We start from the raw sequence: 24,909 nt of genomic DNA, 5'->3' as shown, positions 1-24,909 counted from the left end.
ATCGGTGTCAAATTGGAAAAATACAAATGACAATATTTTAAAATATTTTTAAAAGCTTAAACGACTAATGATCTATTTGTACCTTTTGACGGTCAAGATTGATTTGAGGTGAAGCTATGTATTTATTATAAGGCTAATTTAACAAAGAGGAAAAGCCACCAAAATTGAATCTAAGAGCTCCAACAACACCAAACCTCTACCAACCCCAAATGTCCATTTCACAAACCACACCTAAACTAAAAAGTTCCTTTTTTTTTTTCCTTCATCTTTTCCAAAAACCTTTTTTTAAAAAAAAAAATTCAAAAATCAAAAACCTTTTTTTTAAAAATTGCAAAATTATTAGCCATTGAGAATTGGATAAGCAAAGTGAAGAGAAAAAGGAAGAACAAAGAACAAATTCAAAGAAGAACACAAAAGCAAAAAAGAAAAAACCTCAAAACCCTATCCTTTTCTCATCAATGGCGTCCCTCTCCTTCATTTCTCCTCCTTCTCTCTCCTCCTCTCGCCATGTTTCCTCCATAGCCAACCTTCTCCTCCGCTCCTCAAAACCCCTAAATCTCTCCACCCATTGCCGCCCTCTCTCCGTCCACGCCCGCGTCTCCACTCTCACTCAAGACGACCTCAAGAAACTCGCCGCCGACAAAGCCGTCGAGTATGTCAAAAGCGGCATGGTCCTCGGCCTCGGCACCGGCTCCACTGCCGCCTTCGTCGTCGCTAAGATCGGTGAACTTCTCAAGACTAATCAATTAACCGACATTGTAGGAATCCCTACCTCGAAACGAACGGAAGAACAAGCTAGGTCATTAGGAATTCCTCTCTCTGTATTAGACGACCATCCGCATCTCGATTTAGCTATCGATGGTGCTGATGAAGTCGATCCAGATCTGAATCTCGTCAAAGGCCGTGGCGGCGCTTTATTGCGTGAGAAGATGGTGGAGGCGGCGTCCGATAAGTTCGTCGTCGTCGTTGATGATACTAAATTAGTCGACGGTCTAGGCGGAAGCGGTCTCGCGATGCCTGTTGAAGTTGTTCAATTTTGCTGGAAATACAATTTGGTGAGGCTTCAAGAGCTGTTTAAGGAGGAAGGTTGTGAGGCGAAACTCCGATTAGAGGGCGACGGGAAGCCATATGTTACCGATAACTCGAATTACATTGTGGATTTGTATTTCAAGACTCCGATTAAGGATGGATTGGCGGCAGGAAAAGAAATATCGGCGTTTGAAGGAGTGGTGGAGCATGGATTGTTCTTGGATATGGCGACCGCCGTGATCATCGCCGGAAAAGATGGGATTGATATCAAGAACAAATGATCTCTCTTTCCAGTTACTACTTCTTCAATTGGTGAGTTCTTATGAAAAACTGTTCACAATTTCTTTTTTGCAACTTTTTTGTTTTTTTTTTTCCGGTTCATGATTTCTTGGTAAGAATGAGCTTGATTTCATCATTGTATTATAAGAAATGTTGTGGAAATTTTTGATGATGATGATGATATGCTCAGAATTGGGATGGGATAAATGTAAATTGTTAAATGAGGAAGTGAAAACTATGGAATGTTATAAATTATGTTGAAGGATGGAAGAATGAACATGTGAGTATCAAATAATTGAATGAATTAATACTCCAATTATACTTTTCATCTCAGTATGGTTAGTTTTAGATTAAAAGTTAATGTCCCTTTTTTTTCTCTATGAAAATGTTTTCTTTTTCCAAATTAAGTTTTTAGAAGGGTTTTTTAAGGAAAATCTAAAAAATAAAATTTGACAAAATATTTTAAAAAGTAAATATAAATTTTGTCTCGTTTTATTATATTCTATATTTATTTATTTGCTATTTATAAGAATCTATCTTTTTCAAAATTATTTTTTTAGTTTTTAATGTTACTTAATTTTCTTTTAAACATGGGTAAGAAATAGATAAATTTGGAGATAAAAATGGTTTTTACCTGTAAATGTTTTTTCAAAAATTACAAAAAAATACACAAAATATTTATGAGAAGAAAATCACAACGAAAGGTAAATATTTTGTCAAAGGTTGTATTTTTTACTTTTTTTTTTTTTTTTTTTAATTTTTTTAATTTTCTAAATTTTAGATTATACTTTTAAATATCTATTTATTGAAAACAAAAATCATATATGTTTGGTAATCAATTTTATTTTATTTAAAAACAAAATATATTTTTTTAAAGCTTTTTTATTTCAAATTTTCTTCCTAATTTTATAAACAGATTTTTTTGTTTAGGAAAAAAAAGTGAATTAATTACTAAAAATATTTTTTAAAAAGAAAAACTAATTTAAAAAAAAAAACAGATAGATTACCAAACATACTTCTTTATAAAAATACTAATTTTTAGAAATAAATAACAGGAAACAAATAGATTAGCAAACACGTTGATGATAGATTTTTTGATTAAGTAGATCAATAAAACTGAGAGAACCCAAGTTATAAAGTTTAAAGTCTAAATGGTTGGATAATAAAGTTCGGATTAAATTACTACAAATTGAAAGTTTCAAAATGTAATTATTACAAAATTTAAAGATTATAGACTCAAACATTACAAACAAAAATTTTATGAAATTTAAAAACTAAAAAATGTATTTTAACTTTGGTGCTCAAAATAAATAACAAATAAATTCTACCATCTATGAAAAATTGAGTCTAGCTTAGAGTTTAAAAAACACAAATGATCTTTAATTCAAAATTTTCACACTCACATTTATATTACAATGTCCTAAAACAAAATGAGGAAAAATCTATGAGCCCCCCTAATGACTAAACTTTAAAATACACTGTTTTCTAACATTTATTTTCTTTTAATATAACTACATGTCATTTTTAGGTAGAATGTTAATTAACTCAATTGCTTATATCAATTTGAATAATTTAATTGATTAATTAAGAGATATATTCTCGATTAAAAATTCGAAGTGGGATTAATGAGTAGACAAGCAAATAACTAATAAATTTCAATTGGTGGGTTGGTGACATATTCATCGTTCAAATACAAATAACTAATTTGTTCTTCGAATACTTTACTTTCGTTTGGATTAATTTGAGAAAAAAATTAATTTTTATTTAAATTTTTAAATAAAAATCGTTTAAAACCTATTTAATAGGTGATCGGACATTGTAATTTTTTCAAAAACTAAACACATGAAATGTATTTCAAACACATTTATAATTTTAAATTTTGGTAGGAAAAAGAAACTTACAACTTTTTCTTTCTTTTCTTTTATGATCCCACCTACCTTATTATTATTTTTTTTTAGGATTTTGGGCTAAGAGTAAATTATTCAGATTCATATTTTCCTACAAACAAACAAGTGTAAGTACTTTTCAATCATTTTTTATTTTCAGCCCTTTTTTTATAATGATTTTATCAAGGCCAAGAACAAATATTGCACATGGTTTCATGTTCAAATGGAACTAAAAAAACAATGTCTGTATGGTTTATTTATAGGACAAGTGCTTGCCCATTAAGTTCATCTCATCTAAATTATATCTATATTTTAAAGACTCTAACCTCTCCATAGAAATGTACCGATCGTTTCCGTCCACCTTAATCATATAAAGAAAAGGAAAAAAATCAAAATCCAATTTAGTTTTACGATAATAATTGACATAATTTTTCATCCATATGGGAGGTTGGATCATCTTTCTTCCACAATTAGTGTACTTTTGAAAATTAAAAAAAAAAACTTCAAAATATTTATTAAAAAGATAAAGTGACATTTACGGTTAGGTCATGGTAAAGAATTGATAAAAATAAACAAAGAGAAAGAAAATCTCACTACAATAATTTTGGTTTCCGCTGACAATTTTTTCTGGCAACGCAAAAAATAAACGTGTGCAAAGATATAATGTGCTGATATAGTTTTCATTGCGTGGGCACATCTTAGTTTTTGTCAACGAAAATATGTACGTGGGCAAAAGTTGGTGCATTGCGTGAACATATTATCATTTTTACCGGCGAAAATATACATGTGAGCAAAAATTGTGTGGTTTTAAAGGAAAGTTTTAGGTTGGATTTCTACCGACGTTTTTAATTTCTACAATTATGTAAACTTGAGAGTTCAATTTTTAACATTGATATAGTTATGAAACTCGATTTTTACAATTAAAATTTCGGAGCATGATTTAGAAGTGATTTTTGTAATTAAAAAAATAATAATAAATAAAAACCAGTAATAATACAAATAATTAACATCAATATGAATGTACAAAACAATTACAAAATCAATCATCACCAGCCTACAAAGGACTAGAGATATGATTTATTTATTATATATACCAAACTCCAAACATAAGATATAAGAATAACCCTATATGAAAGTGTCACAACCAAAATGAATATCCAGTTTATATATATATATATATATATATATATATATATATATATATATATATATATAAACAATAAGAATGTGCTAGTTCCAAAGCTCCATAGCCATGGCAAATAAAACTGCTAAAGCTACCCATTGAAATTTTCCTGGTAGAATTGAGTTTCCTGGAGAAGAAGTGTCATAAGGACAAATAATTAGCATTCATTTCTATACAAAAGAAAACATTTTTATTTCAAAGTCATGTTTACAAATACTTTGGCTATGTTAAACATTGAGGAAAATGTCACTCTACGTCGACTTTCTAGCTAGGATCTTTGCAATGACAAAGTTGAACATCTAAACATCACATATTGGTGCTCGTCATCGTTTACCATCTCCAACGACATACACAGTGGTACAAAAATGACAAGAAAGGAGACAGGAAAGAGAAGAAAGAAAGAAAGAAAGAAAGAAAGAAAGAAAGAAGAACATATAATAAGTCATATTTTGTTACGTTATCGATCCAATTTATTATTAAAAGGACAATAATATTTCAACCTATACCCTAAATTCTTAGTAAAGGAGAACATTAATGGTTTTATTTTAAAATGTGTTTCCAATTCTCACATATATTGCAAGAAAGTCAAGAGGGAAAAAGAAAGATGATTTAACGAATAAATAAAATTATAGACCATTGTTTCCAATGTCTTTGTAGGGTTTAATCAATGTCGTGGCCTCGTTGCCAATATATATATATATATATATATATATATATATATATATATGATATAATATATATGTCATGTGGTAAATGGAGAAATTAATGTGGTTACTGTTTCAACTTATAGAGAATATATGCAAGGCAAATACTTGGTAAATGATTTCTAAAGTTGAAAATTATTAAGATTGTTCACTAAATATTTGATGGTGACTATGTTTGATTGTTTTCTATTATATATACATATATAAACCATCTTTGTCTACTAATTTCTTTTTTAGAAATAAATAAAACAACAATAAATAATAATACATTTTTTCAAAGATTTTGAAATTGTTTGTATATATATAAAAAATAACTGTAACGACAACTCTTATTATTTTCTATAGATTAGTGATAGAAAAAATATTACACTAGACTTTGATGTGAGGTTTTTTAAATATATTAAAATAAATCAAAATAATTATAGATTATAACAAAATTTTGTTTATATCTTTAATAGAAATATTATATATTATTAATAGATTCGAATTAGATTTTGCTAATCACCCATTATACAATTTTACCATTAATTAGATAAAGTTTTTAAAAAAAGTTCAACTTTTATAACATATAGAAAAATAATTAATTTATTTATAATTACAGTAAAATGGTAAAATAAATTTATTTTAAAGGTTTTTCAAAAAATAAAAAAAAAATTAACAAACTATTTAAATTTTTTTAAAAGATAAAATTCATTTTTCTTTCTATTTTTAACTATTTTTTTATATTTTTATTTCATCTTTCAATTATTTAAAAATATTCATGGTAGTTTTCATATTTAAAAATAATTTCATTTGTAAACAATGAACAAATAAAATTAAGTTGACAATAAGAGCCACGTGGTTTTCTTCTTTCGAAAGAAGAAGAGCCCACGTTGTTTAAACTTTGACCTAATGACAAACTTTGAATTTAAGTTTAAAATATGTTATTGGAACACTCAAATTGGTTATTTTTAATTGTACACAATTTATTCCTTCCACCTCTCTGTTTTGATATTTCTTGATTCTTTCCTGTTATATAATAACAAAACATATTTTCTACTTTACATGTAATCCCATGTCTATTTGTTTATCTATTAACAATTTCTTTTCCTATTTAGCCTAATGCATGGTTTTTAATTCATCTTTAAATTGTAGATAAATTTGAAAAAGAAAAAGAAAAAAAAAAAAATCATATGTTACCATGTCCAGTGCCATTTCCAGAACCACTTCCATTATTATCAGTACCATTCACATTTGCAACTTTAATTCCAAGCTTTGCACAATCAGATCCTATTGTACCTATAAAGATTACAAAGATAAGTCGTCGTAACGGAGGTAACTTAAAATTAGTCGGTAAAAAAGGGAAAGAAAAAAGCTAAGGGTGATAATCTTACAATCAGTATAGCAAGGGAAGGTAGAAATGTTGAGGAGATTGTAGAAGCCAGGTCTGCATTCACATGTGTGTATATAGGTTTTGTTTCTCACACAATCTCCTTCTCCACAATATGCCCAATAGCAAGCTACAATAACACCAATCATAAAAATGATGAGATTGATTGATTTTAAGGATGAGAAATGCAAGGATGTTGCTACAAATTGTGAGAAAAATCAACCAAGAAAAGTTCACTCAAAATTTATATCTCTGAGAATGACTTACGGTTGAAGAAAGATGAGTTTTTCGGAACAGGTTTCTCCGGCACCGGCGGTGGCGCTGGCTGGCAGCCATAGTTGAGAGTACCTACGGAAACATCAACAAGAAACGTAGACGATATATCAGTTGACTAATTGAATTGGATCATCGTTTTCAATAAACAGAGAGAAAAAGAGAGAAAGAAAGATTACAGTTAGGGATGACGCAAGGAAGAAAGACGAGATCGTCGTCGTTGTCGCGAGTTCGCTTCCAACCTGGATCACATTCGCATGAGAACCCGAATGGAAGATGTTCCACGCCGGGTGTGCAGTTTCCTTTTCCACAGTTCACTTCTTCACATACTTTATCTGAAAAAAAAAACATATCATTTACCTCAAAAACATCACTTTATTTGTATAAAAAAATGTAAAGAAATATAGATGATATTTAGAAAAAGAAAAACCCTAAAGAGATCAAGAAGAGACAATATATATACCTAATGGAAAAGGAGAATCATCTGCCATAACAATAGAAGTAGGAAGGAGAAGGAGGAGGAAAATGGAGAGAAAGTCAACAAAAATGTGAGAGGAGATTTCCATCTTTAATTTCTTGTAAAGAGATCAGAATGGTTATGGTGAATTGAATTATAATTTATATTAAGTTTATATAGAGAGGCAAAGGGGGGAAGAGTTTGAACAAATTTTTTCATTTATTATTATTATGATTATTATTTTATTCAAAAGACTTTTTGGATTTATATATTTATGAAGTTTGTCCATTGTATCTATTAATTCTTCTGCCTTAAATTAAGTTAGTTTTAGCTTCTTTGTCCTTCTCTTCATAATCTCTACAAAATTGATTTTCTAGAAGGTTAATGATAAAGTTTATTGGTGAGGTTCTTGATAAATATTACAATAAATTATTTTATTTAACTTTCTAAAGAACATGTATAAATACTAACTTGTATTTAGTTTTCTACCAAATTGATTTTCTATTGACATATTATTTTGTATAGTTGGATGGATAAAATTTATACTAAGTTAAATTTAAGTTAATTTTTTTTTTTCACTCAACATATAATGAGTATATTATTATTTAATAACCAATTTGTTGACCCCAAAATGATTTGCATAGGGAAAATGCGGAAAAACGTATTGAACCTTTACATCATAACCAAACAAAGAAAGAAAACTCTAATATCATAATCTGTAGATAGGGAGCTGAGAATAGAATTAGAAAAGAAGCCAAAGATATTCTCTTACCATGCATTAAAGAAAATCGAATAAGAAAACCACATTTCACCTTCGTATAAAAACAACGTTGATTTGTATGGTAAAAAGACAACAAAACAAAGAAAAGAAACTTCAATTGTCAAGGTCGGAGATAGAAAATTATAGAATTTGAAGATGAAGCCAGAGGCTTACATTACTTCCTAATATATATTCAAAGGAAAATTGATATAAAGTTCATCGTAATTTTTATAAAATTGATTAGGCTTTAAATCTCGAACGTATTTTCTCTCTGATTTTCTTTTGGAACTTCTAGAGGTTTTTGAGAGGGAAAAAAAAAAAAGTCAGAAATATATGTTCAAAGAAAAATGGTCAATGGCACAGAATTTTAGGTTAATTATGAAATAAGCTAAGGTTGTGGGGATAAAATTCAAAGGTATTTGGATTTAATAAGCTTTTTAATATATGATACTCTTGTACTTTAATATTCAATTACAATAAGGCTATATGACACATTAAATTATTAATAATTGACCCAATTGGTCAATAATTGGAACATTTAATTATTAATTCCACCTAAGTTTTCAGCATCCCTCAGCTTTAAACCACTTCGTGGTCTTAATTAAATAAATTAAATAACCCTACTTCGAGCTATTTCACGTTATAATTTTTTATTTTAAAATTATAGACTTTTTAATCTCTAACACATGAAATAAGTTAGTCGAGTTAAATTCGTTTTTATCGTGTATATATATATATATATATAATTGTATTTATTTTGAGTAATATATAAATAAGGTTTATAAAGTGAAATTTTTATTTCTGGTTAGGTAAACTTTAAAGTTTGAAAATTAATTTAAATACCCTTCCCAACTTTTAAACAGTTAAATTTTAAAGGATAAAAAAATACTTTAAATTTTCTGTTTTGTTTTTTAAATTTAGTTAAAATGGTAATACTTGAAAAATGAAAGATAAATCTTATAGATAGAAAAAGATTTAAACAATTTACAAAATATAGCAAAGAAAAACTAAAATGTACTTAGAGAAGTTTGATAGTTTTCTCGTATATTTTGTTATAGAACGTAAAGAGTTGAAAATTAAAAAAAGAGAGAGAAAGAAACAAATAAAAAATTAAGAATATTAAAAAAATGAATTAAGATGAAAAAGAAAATTGTTATAGAAAAATATAAATTAAATATGAGAGAGATTAGGTATATAAAAAGATAATGTAAATTAAACATGAGAGAAAAAAGAAATGATTGAATCTTTTGATACAATAGAGTTGGGTCATAATAGTCATACATGTCATGAAGAGTTCCATGTAACCTAAAATTTCAAAATCGAAAAAAGGAAAAAACAGAACGGTTATCAAATGGTACCTAAATTATTATTGTTATTCATGTCTAAGATAAGTTTTTTTTCCTTTCATTTTTTTGTCCAAAAGGAAATGTATAACTTATAGTAATTTCCATAAGTGTATAACTTATACCTTTTTTTTCGATTAATATCGTATGAATTTGAATTAAAAGTAAAATAAAATAAAATTCATAAGTCAATCAAATTAGGTCTTTTATTATAATTATTTTTTAAAATCATCCGTATAGTAATTTCAAATGTATATATATGTAGCCTCGCATTACAAAGTAGACAATTAATTTTCAAAGAAAATTTTATTTAAGACTCTAAATTGATTTAGTAGTTTGATTGATACATTTGCAAGTCTGATATAAAATTTTCTCAAAGAAATCGTAATAAAAAAAAAAAAGTAACTTATAGCATTGTACACTTGTAAACGTTCAGGATTTAAATCTTCAATTTGTTTTTCTTTTAACGAAACTAAAAAAAATAGAAAACCAAAAACTAAATAAATAGAAAAGTCTTAAATATTTCTAAGGTAAATTAGACCAATCACTATTATTAATCTTTTTTATACACAATTAAATGTGATATTATTTTCCTCCATATTCTTGAAATCCTAAGGGGAAAAAAACTATATATTGATGTGATCAATTTGACCTTTCGCCTCAAGAAATGTATTAGATATAATTAATTAACCATAATTTTATAAAGATTGAAATTTATTAGTTATAACTTTGCTAATCATCATTTTTTATTATCATCCATTATATTCAACATTATATTAAACTTTTAACACATCAAATTCCTTAATTGCCGTCTTAGCACTACCTATGATTATATTTTATCAAATTCATTGACCTATGGCAACCCTATTTGCAAATTGAAGGTTTAATTTAACTTTTTGTTTAGTTTAACGAAAATAAATAGATAAAAAGAGAAATTATTTTAAATAACAAAACTTCTGCAAATATTTACCAATATAGCAAAATATCACAATATCTATTTTGGAATGATAGTCGGTAATATTTTGTCATATATTATAAATATTTTGTTGGTAGACTTATACGACAAACAAAACAAAATGATATAAACAAAATAGATTTCTTTTTCAAGTGGTATGTTCATGTTAGAATGACCAAGTCTCCCAATATATTAATAAAACATTAAAATAATTATGTAACGATTCTAATAACAAATTCTAGGGTAAGATCAATTTAGTCAATAAGGTTTGAATTTCGGTTTCTATTTGATCTAAGAATTTAATACTTTATATTCTCAAATTTTGAACTTAGTTGGCTGATTCGAGCACATAGCTTAGTTTAGATATATATCCTCGACTAAGTAACATATCTAATTAGATGATTTAAGCTACTTACAGAATCAATTTCAAACTTTAAATCAAAAGTATATATTTAAAAAATATTTTTTACCTAAGCTTTATTAATTTTTTTTTATTAAACAATTTGGTTAATAACACATTAAGAGTAGTTTAAGGCTATTTTCAAATATAGCAAAATGAAACAAAATACTTATAAAATATAACGAAATATCAAAGTCTAATTACGATGGACCACGAGAAACCATTGTATCTATCTATTTGTAAATCGTATTCATGATAAATACAAGAATAGTTTATTTCGATATTTTGATATTTTATTATATGCTTAAAACAAACTTCCCTGAAATTTATAACTTACCAAACTCAAAATCTTCTAACCACCCTTTGATATATTAATTACTTTAACTATATATATATAATTTAAAAACATAATGAAAATGTGATTTAAAGCATTACTAGATCACTAGTTTCTATCAATATGAAAGGTATCTCTCATCTAAAATCTTCATGATAATGGCAAATGGCTAAACCATAGAGAGAAAAAGAAAACATATATGTATATATGTGCAGGCCATAGGTAAATAAAATGGACAAAAAACATAAAAACACAAATCAAAAGTACAAAAAAGAAGAAAAAAAAGTCAGATTAAAAAGGGGCAAAATTGCTTTAGAAGTCAACAGTTTCAACAAATCATTTATAAAAAGTGGAGAGAAGAAAATTTGATTGCTGGCCAAACATAACACAAAAAAGCCCCACACCCATTTGAAATTTGATGATCATAATTCAAACTGTTTGAAACAATTTCAAAAACCCATTTCTTCTCTTTGTGTTTGATCTTCTCAAACACCGAGATATGGGGAAAGCTGGAAAATGGATACTGAATTTTCTTGTTGGGAAAAAGGAAGATAATGAAAAGAAAAGGAAGAAGAAGAAAATGGGTTCTTCTTCTTCTTCTTCTTTTTCTGATCACCATGAAAATTTGAAGCTAAAATGGAGTTTTAGAAAGACATCAACCAAAAGTTCTAACCTTCTTTTAACTCATAATCTTTCTAAATCTGTTAACTCCATTGATACCATTGAAGCTATGAACCATGTGGCCATCGCAGAACAGAGGAAGCCACCATCAACTGTTCAAAATGCTGCTGCTACCACGATCCAATCCGCGTATCGGTCTCATTTGGTAACGAGTTTTTCTTTTCCCTACTTCCAAGTTCTCAATTTAGTCTCTATATTTTATTATACGTTTTGGTTCTTTTACTTTTTATTTGTGCTAGTTTTATTTATGATAAATTACATAAACCATCGTAAGTACGATGGTAGTTGTAATTACGGTTTTGAAACTTTCATTCATGCTCGAATGATAAAAAATGGACCTTCAAGTTTCAATTTTTATAATTACGTAAGTTTGGTGTTCCAATTTTAATACTCGTCTTTTCAAATTAACAATATATAAAGGTCTTGATTCTGCCGTTACCTTAATTGCCTTTCTTTGTTATAATTGCTTGAAAGTTAACTGGGACATTTTGATTGACCATGTCTATTTATATGGAAAGTTGGAGACAAACTATGCTTCTCATGATGATGTTGTATGAGCTTTTTATTTGTCAATTCAATTGAATGGCATTTTTGTAAAGTTGTTTGGTAGTAAAATGAATGATTGTTGGTTTCATTTGTTGTGATTTGCTTGGTTTGCTTTAGGCAAGGAAAGCATTGCATGCTTTAAGAGCATTGGTTAAGATACAAGCACTGGTGAGAGGCCATCTTGTGAGAAAACAAACAGCTGCTACCCTAAAGAGCCTGCAAGCTTTGATGGCAATCCAAGTTCGAGCTCGGGCAAGTCGGATCCAGCTGCTCGAGGAGGATGAAGAGCTTCTTGAAAGGAGGCGTCATAAGCATCTCATTAACACCAATCTCGAACAAGAATACAAAGTAAATTTCATAATTCATCTTATAGAAGTGTTTCTATTTACTTTGAAAACATTATGAATAATACTCGTTTCGATTTGTTTACTAGTTTTCTTGGCTTTTCTTATTTAGGAGAGACTAAACGTGAATCTCAACGAAAAATTGAAACCATATAAGAGCAAGAGTGGCCATATAAGTCGTTCTCAAATTGAACAGATAGAGAATGAACATGATGCTTATTGGAGACGAAATGTTTCGGTTTCTAGGAGGCAACTTCAATACAAAAATCAATCCTCCTCTATGGAATCAGACACTCCTGAGTACTATATTTTGGTGTCCAAACCAACAGCTGAAACAACCTTATATTCCATGGATCAACCAAGACATTCAGATTTTGTGCCAGATGACTATCTCTTATATCCAAATTATATGGCCAAGACGGAATCCTCAAAGGCAAAAGTCCGATCGCAAAGTGAACCCAAACAAAGACCCTATTCGAACGCACGAATGAAGAGCAAGCAAATAAGAACAGCTGAAAGAATCGATCTAAATGATCAAATCCAAAACTCTTTACAAAGCCTGAAGCACAATGGTTATGAAAATCACAACCCTTGGTTCATGAAGCTTTATCAGTTTAAAAAAACATCCAAGAACCAAGATGGCGATTCTACAAGCAGCAAATTTAGTTATCCCAATGACTGATCTTGAATATCTTGCTTACTTTTCATTGATTCTATTTGAATTGATCAAACTTCTATGAGGTATTATACACTTGAAATCACTATTGACTCTGTCGAATTTACAAGGAACGACTTCAATTGTCTTAGGAAGCGTTAAAAAAGGAGTGCATACATTTCACAGAAGAAAAAATTGCTTCTAAACTCTCAACTCTCGAAACAGAGCCCTAATTTGTACTCCATTGAAAGTTCATTTCTAATTCAACAAAGGAACATTCACTAAAACTGAGATCATCTTAGCCATCTAAACTGTTGTAAATTTACATTCCTACAACAGAAATGTAGCATATCAGCTACTACTAATGAGTTAAAACTAAGGAAGACAAATAACCGCTACTCGTTACATCGTCTATCAAACTAAAAGAATTATAATCTACAACGAAAAGATATTTTTCTCCTTCTTAGCAGCTGCCTAAGTGTCAAATATGCCTCGAGAAAATATGGTGACTTCTAGATCATACACTTGCAAGTTCTAGCAGTTACGTTATCGTACATATTCGAGAGCGGTTCACGTTTCCTGCTTGGGAGTGTTTTCTTTGAAGCTTTTACTCAACCAGATAGCAGTTTCCCTTGGGGAGACTTTCTCAGGCCCAAATGGCTTCAGCAACACCCCAAGCTCTTCATACCTCTCTTGCTGCAGCAATCTCGCACTAAACTCAAGCAGACCTTCCAAAGCCTCAGCTCTTTGTTGCAAAGATGAAGTATCAAAATGGCGTCGCCGTAAGTCTGATGAGGTATGGCTTGATGCCCCAGCAGTTGCATTCTGATCTGAGGAATCGCTTCTTGCCACTTGGTCATCTTGGAATAAGCTGCATTGTATTCCCTGCCATGCCCTAGTGTAACCAGGAGTTGAACAAACCTTGTCACAGACTTGGATTGTACATTTGTCTTTGGTTATTGAACAATCAACGTGCTGCAGGGAGCCAGTTGATCCGTGCATGGATGGCAGTGAAGCGCGGCGAACAGGAAGAAAGGTATCATCATATGATGCTAAAGGGAATTCAGCAATCCTGTCGATTCGTGGAGAATTCACTGAGACATCTGGGGACTTGATATGGTGAAGAATACCAGCATTTGGTCTGCAAGGGTTTTGATCAGTAGCAGCTTTCGTATGCAATGGGAATGATGCTCGACGGACATGAGATTTACTAGGAGTAGATGAAACGGGAAGCTGCTGTAACAAAGATGAAGTTTCAGTTTTTATGACCACAATTGGCATTAATAAGGTAAATCATCCAGATTTGGATCAACATCAACTCACCACTTTTTTATCATTTTTCAACGGTTCAGCCCATTTTTTTGGAGTGGCATGTGCTTTTGATAGAAGCCGTGATGTTTTAGCATTAGTTGCAGACTTCGAAGGCGTCTTGTGAACCACTACTCCACCCCGAGTGCCACCGATGGATGGTTTTCGACTTGGGTAGTTTTGTGTATCATGTATATCATGTGTTGAGCTGATAGAATCGTACTCAATTACAGAAACACTTGGATTTATAGCTCGATCGTTGCTTAAAGAATGTCGCTTATAGGGAAATGGCTCAGAGAACCTCGTCTTCTTCATATAATTGGGTTCGGACCAGAGTGCTGGTAACGTACTGCGTCTTGGAGAATTTAGTTTGAGATGAATCTGAACTATATAAGACTGCAAATGAGGATGACCAAGTAGCTCCCCAGCCTGCCAGACAAAATTATTCAAAACACTAGAGTTGGAAAACCTAAAAAATATAATAGATAATGAAATTTATTGGCTAAAAAAACGAATAAACTTGATGAACTTTTTCCATATAAATTATTTGTCACTTCAGTCCATTTGGAATTCTTTTGGATAAGAAAATTAGAGGATTGGATAGATCAGATAGACTCGTAGATGGTTTTCTTTTGTTCGTATCAGAGTAGAGTATGAGTGGAGGATAACACATACACTTGGTCGAAGTTCTGGATTTTTGCGTAGCATGCTTTTGACGAGACCTCGACTATAAACCAAAGAGGAAAGAGATTAGATTGAAGATAATGCAGGATCAACAAGAAGTATAAAAAGGAGGAAAGAACTTACAATGCACCAGAATATTTTGTGGGAAGAGGGGCCACTATGGACTTGTTAATTTTATTGATAAGAGCTTGCATATCCTGCTCAAAAGACATGATCCAAATCAGAAAAAAAATAGAAGACTCGCCATTCAACACAAATAAGCTTCAAAAGATACTGTGCCAACTACAATAAGGCCATCCAAAAATCGGATATTTTCATTATTGTGCACAAAATCAACATTGGTGCAGAGTGGAAAGAAACAAACGTTAAAAAGTGAAAAGGTGCACGGGCTTTTAAAGGGAAACGGTTGGATCTAAGAATTTCAGCCATTAATGTATGTTTACATATTATACGTGAGGCTTTTTTTTTCAAGGCGTTCATTTGACTTTTCTAGCTTGAACTTCAGTATGTACTACAGTTTATATATAGTTAGCTGACTCTCAATAATCACCCCTGAGCAGGGACTTACTCGGTATATTCAAAGATATCATCTATCATCCCCGACGTAGAAAACTCAATAATTTAAATCATTGATGTCTCCTAAAGCAATTCGTAGGGTGATTAAAAGCCCCCAAGGAATTAGTGGGGTGTACCATGAACAAAATAAGGTAAGAAGTGGATCACAATTCCTTAGTTATAATATAAAACCACACTAACTACAGTGGGAATGGAGTGATCTAATGCACATAAGCTACCAAATTTGGGCAAAAAAAAAAAATCCATCAGCTCAACAAATTCAAAAACAACAGGTGTAAAAGAATTCATAGTTTATAGAAACAATCATGTGCTGAAGATCAGGAATTGGCATTTGAAATTCCCAAACAAGAACAAATTGCATCCGGAACTTACAAATGCTTTAAATGCTGGCTTTAGAGCAGTCATCTCATATATACAGCATCCTGAGAAACATATTTGTAAAATAGAGTCATTTCAAGTCAATAAGGCAAAAATAAGGTTCACAGTCGAGTTCAGCAGTTCCTACCTAAAGACCAAATATCCGACTTTGAACCATAAGGTATATCAGCAAGAAGTTCTGGACACATATAGCTCGGTGTTCCTACGACCTGCATTATTGTGCAGAGTGTTTTAAAAGACAATAGCAAGGCATCAAAAGTGAATGACAAAGTGCTCGACCTTAATGTGCAGCAAAACTAATCAGTTGAACACTAGGTCTTTATTGATGATAGAATTCTTAGTGAAAAGAAATTGAAGTGTCGAATTACGTACCGAGGAGGCAAGATCGTCTGATGTCAACATTTTGGCTAGTCCGAAGTCACCTGTTTCATCGATGTGAAGTATTAACGATTTTTTTGTTCAGGCAACAATTTTTTTGCAATTTTGATCAGATATATTGTGGTGGGAATAGAGGGAGAGTTTGCTTACCAAGGCGTATATCTCGATCTTTAGTCAAAAATATATTTGAACACTGAACAAATCAAAATTTTGATAGTTAGTAAAGAGCTTAATATATTTGCATTGACATGAAAACAAATCCATCTGAGATGGAGAAAAAGAGTAAAGGCCTAGATATTAGGCCTCATTTAATAACAATTCATAATTTCATTTTTTGCTTTCTATTTTTAAAACTTGTGCTTATTTCCTCCCAATTTTCACTTATGCCATTCACCTTTGTTAAAGAAACTCTAGAATTCCTTATCAATTCTAAAAACAATAACTATTTTTGGAAAACCACTTTTTTTAGATTTAAAATTTGGCTTGTTTATTAAAATATTATTAGAAAGTGGATAACAAACGTGGAAACTTATGAGTGAAAGCAGTGTTTATAAAGCTTAATTTTCAAAACCCAAATAGTTATAAGAAAAGGGCCTTAATATGTTAGTTTACTTTTTAATTTTATCTTCAATTTTTCAAAAAGTTTAAGTTCTGATGGATTCCTTACAATGCACTGATTTCACCAGAAAATTCAATACCACAATTGACAAATGTGAGAGGGTCAACTATCTCTCCACAAACATGCAGATACCGTTCGAAATTTAAGATAACTCATCTCAATAAATTGAACTAGACGTTAAGAATTATATTATATATTTAGCCAAAAACAAATGCACATCAAACCTTAACGTCCCGATGAAGGATATGATTCATGTGCAAGTAATCGAGTGCCATCAGAAGTTGGACTAACCACTTGCACAGTTTCTACAAAAGGAAATGAAACACAAATCAGACATAAAAGAATTAACAGTGAAGTTTCACAATGTTTGTAGTAGAAAAAAAATAACAACCTCTTCGGGGAAATGAATGCTGTTAGCTTTTTTTATCGCTTCAGCCCTGTAGAATTTGAATACATGTAGACTAATTAATGGAGAAGTAATACAAAATAAAATGATCGATCTGATAAACATTGGGCTGGAAAAACACTTACATGTCCCCTCCTTCACAATAACCTATAATAATGCACACATAGCAACCCTGTCAACCACAAAATAACAGACAAAATTAGACCATACCGATGCAAAGGGTGAATTAGAGATAATCAAATGGTAAGAAAGAATAATTTAAGTGCATTGGCAACATTAAACAGCATTAGTAATAACCTGTAGACATCACATACCTTCTCGACCCATGAATCTTTATACTCCACAATAAATGGATTTCGTAGTTTAGAAATGAGCTCCATCTACAAGAAAACGGGAAAGGATTAGTTTGGAAATGACAGCAATGTTGCTAACATAATCTGCAAGCTGACCAATGATCTAGGCTTAGCTCTCGATTTGGTCAAAGTTCTCAGATAATGAAATGCTTTCCCAAAGTTCACATGAAGTGAAAGAAAGTCTAATGTTCAATTTGGTCATCATTTGTTTTACAAAAACATTCCTCAAGCTTTACCAAATAAAGCACACCGGAACTTTAAGGTAATTGAATACAATCTAAGGCAAGTAATAGAGAAAACCAAAATGGTTGTGGTAGTAAAAGAGAATCTAAACAAGTCAAGAAGCAGAATAGGACGCTTATGGTAGTAGAAGCATCCGGACACGGCAATAGTAGAAGATAAACAAGTTATAAAGACTGAAACAGCATTATAATCTAACAACAAAATTAGATAGGTTATTACAGACTAGAGAAAGATGTAGTGAAAAATACCAACCTCCTGGTGAGCAGATCTACGGGACCTATCAGTCTGACGAGCAAGACGAATTTTTTTCAACACATACCTTAATACATAAAGGTAAAAAAAATTAAAACCAAAACAGTGCACGTACAAAACTTAAGTGTACACAAATCAGAAGTTTTAAACAGGGGAAATTAGCAAGAACAATATGAAAATAAAATAAAATACTTGAACTTACTTCTTCTTTTCATGCTTATGTCTCACAAGAAGGGCAGAACCAAAGGATCCCTTCCCTATTTGCTCTAATATTTCATACTGCTCCATTTGCACAGATTAATAATTCCCTTTCTCTGAGTACACAAGAAAAAGGGCATAGTTTCACAACAGTATCAAAATCTACTTTAAGAAGCTACTCAATCTGTTTTGTGCTTTTTCAAAGCATAAACAATATTTCAAAGGGTAAAAGCTAGAATCTTTTAAAATGCTAAGTAAGAAACAGAGATATTAATTATTATCCAAAGACCACATTGAATCATAAGGATTTCACTCAAATTTACCTTCCATAACAACTACTTCTTATCTAAGCTAAAACAACACATTATCACTAACCCAAATCAACCAAATTTACAAGATTCAGTCAAAAAGGAAAAAGGAAAAAATCAGTAAAGATGTAGTGAGAAAGAGAGAAACAATCTTCATTTCATCTCAAGCACAAATCTTCTAGTAAAAAACAGAAAACCCCCCAAAATTATGAAACCCCATTTTCCATTTTAATATTAAGACGCCAAAAAAGATCCAATGCACCACAAGAAAAACAAAGGAAAAAGAAAGAGAAGAACCTGAAAGTAGAAGTAGAAATGTGGATCCAAGAGATTAAGGCAAATGTATTAGAAGAAGAGAAGAAACAAAAACAGGGTTTTGAGAGTTACAAAGGAGACAAGGAACGACACCGTTTTCGAAGAAGAAGGAAGACAAACAGAAGCTGAAGCTGAAGAGGAAGAAGATAATGAAGGGCTTTCTCCATTGTTGGGATTTTGGTTCAAAGCTCAGAAAGAAAGAAAGTAAGAAACTTTAAGCAGCAACTCCAAAGGAAACAAAGAAAAAACTGCAACAACAATTAAAAAATTACTTTTTTTCCCTTACTTGAGAGAAATCAGGATATGGGTTGTGGATTTAAAGAAAGCTACATGACAAAATCTTAAAAAAGAAAAGAAAAAAAAAAAGCTGAAATTGGCACTGTTTTAGAGAGAGAAGAGGGTTAGAAGGGGACAATAGTATGCAAATCTAGAGAGATGTAGAATTAAATATTTAATGGGATTATTAAAATTCTAGAGAAGAGGTGGGAATGATGGGTCAAAGTGAAAGGGAAATGGAAGAAAAGAAGTTAATGAAGAGAGATTTTGGGGATGGTGGGTCAATGTGAAATAATTATGTGATTTGTGAGAGCAAAGTGTAAACTAAAGGGAAAATCAACGCTAAGAGAAGCAATATAAAGAAAGATGGGAAGTAGAACTCATGGGGTGAGGATGAAACAATCAATGCAATCGTAGAAAGAGACCAAGAAAGTGGCCATTTTGGAGACAAAAAGATAAGTAACAACTTTCCACGTAGAATAAAATCAAATACTTCGTTTCTAGTAGAAGAATAGTGGGATCAAAGATTGAATCTCTTACTTTCTGACAGAAGATTATATCAATAAACTAAGCTCATTTTGATAATCAAATTATGGTTTGGTACTTTCAAGATTACGCGCAGTAGTGTGTTTGTGTTAAGAGATATAAAATTAAATTCACATGAACTCATCAGCTTCAACTTTTGTGTCAATTGTTGATTGAAGATGGTATAAGATCAACTTCAGCTTTTTTGTTTGCCTTCAATCATCAACTTACCATTTTGAGCCAATTGATGATTTAACTTGTTTATGCAAACTTCAACTGATCTCATGAGACAACATGCTTGACTCGACAACATTTAAGTGTCAAAAAAATTCATATGATATGAATTTTTAGGTACGTAGTCACCATGGATTTAACAATAACCTTTTAATCCTTTAATAAAACAATATCTCTTTGTTTTACCACTAAGTTAGCCCATAAAATATTAATTCATGTCTCTAAACTTTGAGTAATGTATTAATCAAAACCCTAAAATTTTGTAAGCATGTCAATTTACTCTTCTTTTGAATTTCATTTGACCAATATCACATAACTTATGACTTGAGTCGATTAAACTTCTAAATTCATAAGTCAATCAAGTTAGATTTTTCATTACAACGTATACACTTCATCAAATATTGGTTTTAGAAAATGGACAAAGTAAAGTGGTTCTTAAAGAAAATTATGACTAAGAATGTAATGATACAATTATAAATGTAAGGTATGAGTTGAATTAGTTAAAAACACACAACACTTTGTAAGAAATGCTAAAACTAATTAAGTAGCACACAAGAAGGAATGGTGGAAAGAGAGATGAAGAAGAAGAAGGTGAAGTTGAACAAAATTTGAGAGTGAAAACATGAGAAAAAGTGATCATTTCATATATAGAGAAAAATAAAAGGGTCAAAGTGCAAATCATGACAAGTTTCTTTTTCCCCCAAAATTGTGCTATGAAAACAACAGCAGCAATGGAATACTTGTGAAGCCATTTATGTTAAATTTGTCAGCTTTTTCTTCTTCTTCTTCTTCTTCTTCTTCTTCTTCTTCTTTGTATTTCCCTTTTAATTTTCTTTTTTTTTTTCAATTAATTTTATATTTAATTTGATCTTTATGGTCTAATTTGAGAATCCTTGGTGGTAGGGACTCATGAAAGGAAATGATAATAATAATAATAATAATAATAATAATAATAATAATAATAATAATAATAATAATAATAATAATAATAGAAGGGAATAATTAGCAAAGGAAAGCATACCATTGAACACATTTTCCAACAAATTTTCTATTAAAAGGCAAAAACTTTATGCTAAATTTGTGAGTGAGAATTAATGGATGTTTTTCTATAATAAAGTAAAGGGGATGCTGAGAACATTAATCCATTATATTCATTTTTAGCTTTAAGAAAATTAAATTCAATCAAATGATACATGTGACAATTGAAATAGTAGGAGCTTTCAAAAATAATATGGATTCATTCATCTTGTGATTTTTCTTGGAAGCGAGCTTCATTGGTTGGAAAATCGAGTTGATGATTCATTCGAACACGTCAGTCGAAGATAAGGAGTTTAGAAAGCATTGAGTTGAAAAAAAAATCAAACTAACAATAGTAAAAGAAAATTCAAAGGCTTAAATCGACCAAAACCAACAAAATTGATGATTGGTTTGCACTTCTTTACAATTGGGGTCAGTTTGAACATTTATTTTAACTGATCGTATCCAATTTAGTAGTTGTTTGGACGAAAAATTAAATTCAACCCATTAATGCACCTAGTTTTCTTTTTTTTTTCTTTCTATTTTTAGAACAAAAATTGCTTATAATATTTTGAAGTAAAAAAATTAAATAACTATTGTAAAATTATTGAAAATAAATAGATGTCTTATTGTAGACTAAGCTCTAATAAGATCCATTTATTATTACTTTTTTTTCTTTAATCTTTTTGTATGTTAAGAATATGTGTATTTAATTAATTACTTTTTAAAGATACAAATGTGTGGAGGATAGAATGAAACTTTAGATGGAACCTCTCTTTATATATGTTATTTTGTTATGACATTTAAGTATTAAGAAGATGATTGTGATGATGTGGAAATACTTTCAATACTATATGATTAGAGTCATACAATAAATAACAATACATTTTACAAAAAAGAAAATGTATAAAAATTTGAACTTTCAACCTCATTCAATTAACGCTATATATGCTCACGTTGATATTAACGTCTAAATAGATTTTTAAATTTCGAAATATATGGTTTTGGGATATAGTTTGACTTTGAACTTTATCTGTCTAAATTTTATGAAGTTATTTATAATGTATTTTTGATGTAATGTTAACCTCTCTCGTTTTTTTTTTTTTCTCTCCTAGACTTTACTTTTAAAAAAATCAAACAAAAATCACGATGTGAAATAAATTCTAAAATGACGTCTAAACGTTGTAATATATTTTGAAAAGAGTCTTATAATTATTTCAAAAGTTACCATTTTACTTTCAATCGTTTAACACAAATTCAGAACTACTATTATAGTTAAATATGTTAAATTATTTTAATAAAAATTGAGATTTGGAATGTTTACGACTTGATTTTAAATGGTATAGCAGAATTCATATCTCAATGTTCTTCCAACATTAATTCTAACAAATTTCTACTTCGACCATAGTTTTGAAACATTTAAAGAAAAACAAATTAATATTACAACTTTTATAAAAGAATACAAATATTCTTAAATAAATAACACAACTCTTGGATTCTTTTTTTTTTTTTTTATTTAGCCTATAAAATATTAGCCAATTAAATAAAAGTCAAACAATCTTCAATTCGACGATTAAAAACCAGTTAAACAAAAACGGATTTTTCTAAAAGACATATTATATAAAAAAAATTATTTAAAATGATAAAACTACTGAAAATATTTACAAATATAGCAAAATATTATAATCTACATGTAATAGACCACAATACTTAAATAAAGTCAACCAGTATTCCATCCAACAATCAAAAGTAGTTTAACTATAATGAAGTTGATTTTCCTAAAAGAAAAAAAAATACATATTATGATACAAATAGACTACTTTTACTATTTTGACCTATCACGATTTAATGTCGTAGATAAACGATTATATTTTATTATATTTTATAATTTTTTTTTATATAAACATAACCCTAATATATATATATATTTTATGTATATATATTTGCGAATTTCATGTTGGGAATTAAAGGGAAAAAAAGGTATATATTGAATGAGAAAGAAAGGGAGTAGAAAAATAAACATAAAAAGGAGAAAAAGACACAGAGAAGTAATAAATGTAATGGGAACATTGCATGTGATAGTTCAGTCCAAGATTTCCTTTTTTAATATCTCATTCTTCCATTTCCATCACACACTCTTTCTTTTCTTTTAATTATTTTACATTTCAAATCTAATTCTATTTCTCTTAGTTATATTCTTTTTAACACCCAATTCAGTACTCGTATCAATTTAAATCTAAAATTTTTACATATATATCAATAAACGTATCGATATAAGTCTTGGATTTACATTTTTTTCAAATTTTTATTGACCTATATCAGTTAAAATTTATATTTTGAGTCAATTAAATTTTTAAATTTTCATTTGTCAATCAATTTAAACATTTTGTTATAATATACTTAAAATTATTCTACGTTAAATTCTGAAGAGATATCGTTAAGAATTTGTCATGCTACACGTGCATAGGTATATTGTATATATTTTTCAAAAAAAAAATTAACGATCTAAAATTTGTTGATAAAATAGACATCTGAACTTTTAACCTAAAATAAATAAATATATAGACACACGTACAAATAATAAATTTAATTAAAATTTAACGATATTGAAGGTCCATAAACCACTCTAAAATTTCGTACTCATGATTAATAGAATAAACTAAACAAAAATACACAAATGGGTGATTGAAAAAGAAAAATAAAAAAACAATATAACTCATTTAGATCAACTTATTTAGAATTCAAAAAAAAAAATATACGGATTTATAGACAACCCATACTATATTATTTTATTTTACGTCAAACATAGTAAAATAAATCAAAATATAAAAAAAAAATATGATATATTACCTACAATAAATCGTGATAGATTAAGATAGATTATATTAGTTTGTCCTATATAGATTATGTAAATGTTTTTTTTTTATTTAAGATAACTTTTCTTAATATTAGAAAAAAAAAAAAGATAAATAGTTTGACAAAATGAATTTAAAATTTAGAAAATGATAAAAAATTATTTACTTTGACAAAAGATAAAGAGAGGATGGCACGCACAAATATAAACACTATTGGGATCTATGACAATAACCAAATAAATTAAATACATATTTATTTCCTTATCCAAATGCTTTCATTTATATTATAATATTTTTCTTTTCATTGATATTATGTGTGTAATAAAATAATGTAATAGTCCTTCTTTAGAGTTTTGACATTTTATATTTTAATCCTTCTTTTCTCGAAATATTTATTTGGTGGGTGTTCTTTTTAAATTAAAATAAATTTATTTTTAATTTACTTTTTCTTTTTTTTTTTTGTTAGGATGTCTCTGGTGAAAACCATTATGAGTTATAAGAGAAAAAAGTTTTAATTCTACGTCTATAGCATCAAATTGGTCAAATCGTTATTAGATATAAAACTAAAAGTTTCGAAATTCATTAAACATGAAATTAAATAAAAGTGCACATTTTATTTTAGTTAGAGTATAATCGTGTTGATAAATGGGTAGATCTGTAATTATTCAACGAAATAATTTTTAAGACTAAAAGACTATTTTGGTTCATTGAAGTTTGATCGATACTAGTTTATTTTTAAAAAAAAGAAAAAAAATATATTTTTTATCTATATAGCATTTTTTGCTA

At 29.3% G+C, this 24,909-nt stretch overlaps 4 protein-coding genes across 5 annotated transcripts; 2 read left to right on the top strand and 2 right to left on the bottom strand.

Annotated features, from left to right (window-relative positions):
- Positions 1-151: 151 nt before the first annotated feature.
- LOC103495934 (probable ribose-5-phosphate isomerase 3, chloroplastic) lies at positions 152-1,563 on the top strand. Its single transcript, XM_008457613.3, has one exon. It carries the CDS (start codon positions 459-461, stop codon positions 1,308-1,310), a length of 852 nt encoding a protein of 283 aa, XP_008455835.1. The 5' UTR covers positions 152-458; the 3' UTR covers positions 1,311-1,563.
- Positions 1,564-4,170: 2,607 nt separating this feature from the next.
- LOC103499567 (uncharacterized) lies at positions 4,171-7,329 on the bottom strand. The gene is made up of 6 exons (XM_051084796.1): positions 7,187-7,329; positions 6,903-7,058; positions 6,718-6,798; positions 6,455-6,580; positions 6,261-6,359; positions 4,171-4,504 (listed from the first exon to the last, which is right to left on the bottom strand). Exons 1-6 carry the CDS (start codon positions 7,287-7,289, stop codon positions 4,425-4,427), a joined length of 645 nt encoding a protein of 214 aa, XP_050940753.1. The 5' UTR covers positions 7,290-7,329; the 3' UTR covers positions 4,171-4,424.
- Positions 7,330-11,702: 4,373 nt separating this feature from the next.
- Positions 11,703-13,225, top strand: LOC103495905 (protein IQ-DOMAIN 19-like). The gene is made up of 3 exons (XM_008457587.3): positions 11,703-11,798; positions 12,317-12,547; positions 12,656-13,225. The coding sequence occupies exons 1-3, from the start codon at positions 11,703-11,705 to the stop codon at positions 13,223-13,225; spliced, it is 897 nt and encodes a 298-aa protein (XP_008455809.2).
- A 151-nt stretch (positions 13,226-13,376) lies between these two features.
- On the bottom strand, positions 13,377-19,771 carry LOC103495912 (serine/threonine-protein kinase Nek2). Of its 2 annotated transcripts, none has more exons than XM_017045480.2 (15): positions 19,199-19,771; positions 18,598-18,709; positions 18,396-18,462; positions 17,862-17,927; positions 17,673-17,719; positions 17,533-17,578; positions 17,366-17,446; positions 16,673-16,715; positions 16,517-16,566; positions 16,272-16,353; positions 16,139-16,188; positions 15,314-15,387; positions 15,182-15,233; positions 14,522-14,935; positions 13,377-14,431 (listed from the first exon to the last, which is right to left on the bottom strand). In XM_017045480.2, exons 2-15 carry the CDS (start codon positions 18,681-18,683, stop codon positions 13,769-13,771), a joined length of 1,821 nt encoding a protein of 606 aa, XP_016900969.1. In that variant the 5' UTR covers positions 18,684-18,709; positions 19,199-19,771; the 3' UTR covers positions 13,377-13,768. The 2 variants fall into 2 exon arrangements, with proteins under 2 accessions (XP_016900969.1, XP_008455816.1); XM_008457594.3 differs by having other exon boundaries at positions 13,377-14,434; positions 19,199-19,770.
- Between the last annotated feature and the right edge of the window lie 5,138 nt (positions 19,772-24,909).

This window comes from Cucumis melo, chromosome 5 (genome assembly GCF_025177605.1).
Source record: "Cucumis melo cultivar AY chromosome 5, USDA_Cmelo_AY_1.0, whole genome shotgun sequence".
Taxonomy (NCBI): Eukaryota; Viridiplantae; Streptophyta; class Magnoliopsida; order Cucurbitales; family Cucurbitaceae; genus Cucumis; species Cucumis melo.
This window is presented reverse-complemented; position numbering and strand designations above follow the sequence as displayed.

What these genes read in the sequence shown, in the direction of transcription:
- LOC103495905 (XM_008457587.3), top strand. Translation starts at nt 11,703, where the DNA reads ATGAACCATGTGGCCATCGCAGAACAGAGGAAGCCACCATCAACTGTT. An exon ending in CCGCGTATCGGTCTCATTTG is followed by an intron (nt 11,799 to 12,316) that starts GTAACGAGTTTT and finishes GGTTTGCTTTAG; the next exon opens with GCAAGGAAAGCATTGCATGC. An exon ending in ATCTCGAACAAGAATACAAA is followed by an intron (nt 12,548 to 12,655) that starts GTAAATTTCATA and finishes TTTCTTATTTAG; the next exon opens with GAGAGACTAAACGTGAATCT.
- LOC103495912 (XM_008457594.3), bottom strand. Translation starts at nt 18,683, where the DNA reads ATGGAGCAGTATGAAATATTAGAGCAAATAGGGAAGGGATCCTTTGGT. An exon ending in AAGATTCATGGGTCGAGAAG is followed by an intron (nt 17,720 to 17,861) that starts GTATGTGATGTC and finishes TGTGGTTGACAG; the next exon opens with GGTTGCTATGTGTGCATTAT. An exon ending in ACAAAATATTCTGGTGCATT is followed by an intron (nt 15,234 to 15,313) that starts GTAAGTTCTTTC and finishes TTTGGTTTATAG; the next exon opens with TCGAGGTCTCGTCAAAAGCA.
- LOC103499567 (XM_051084796.1), bottom strand. Translation starts at nt 7,289, where the DNA reads ATGGAAATCTCCTCTCACATTTTTGTTGACTTTCTCTCCATTTTCCTC. An exon ending in TCCTTGCGTCATCCCTAACT is followed by an intron (nt 6,799 to 6,902) that starts GTAATCTTTCTT and finishes ATGTTTCCGTAG; the next exon opens with GTACTCTCAACTATGGCTGC. An exon ending in CTTCCCTTGCTATACTGATT is followed by an intron (nt 6,360 to 6,454) that starts GTAAGATTATCA and finishes TAATCTTTATAG; the next exon opens with GTACAATAGGATCTGATTGT.
- LOC103495934 (XM_008457613.3), top strand. Translation starts at nt 459, where the DNA reads ATGGCGTCCCTCTCCTTCATTTCTCCTCCTTCTCTCTCCTCCTCTCGC.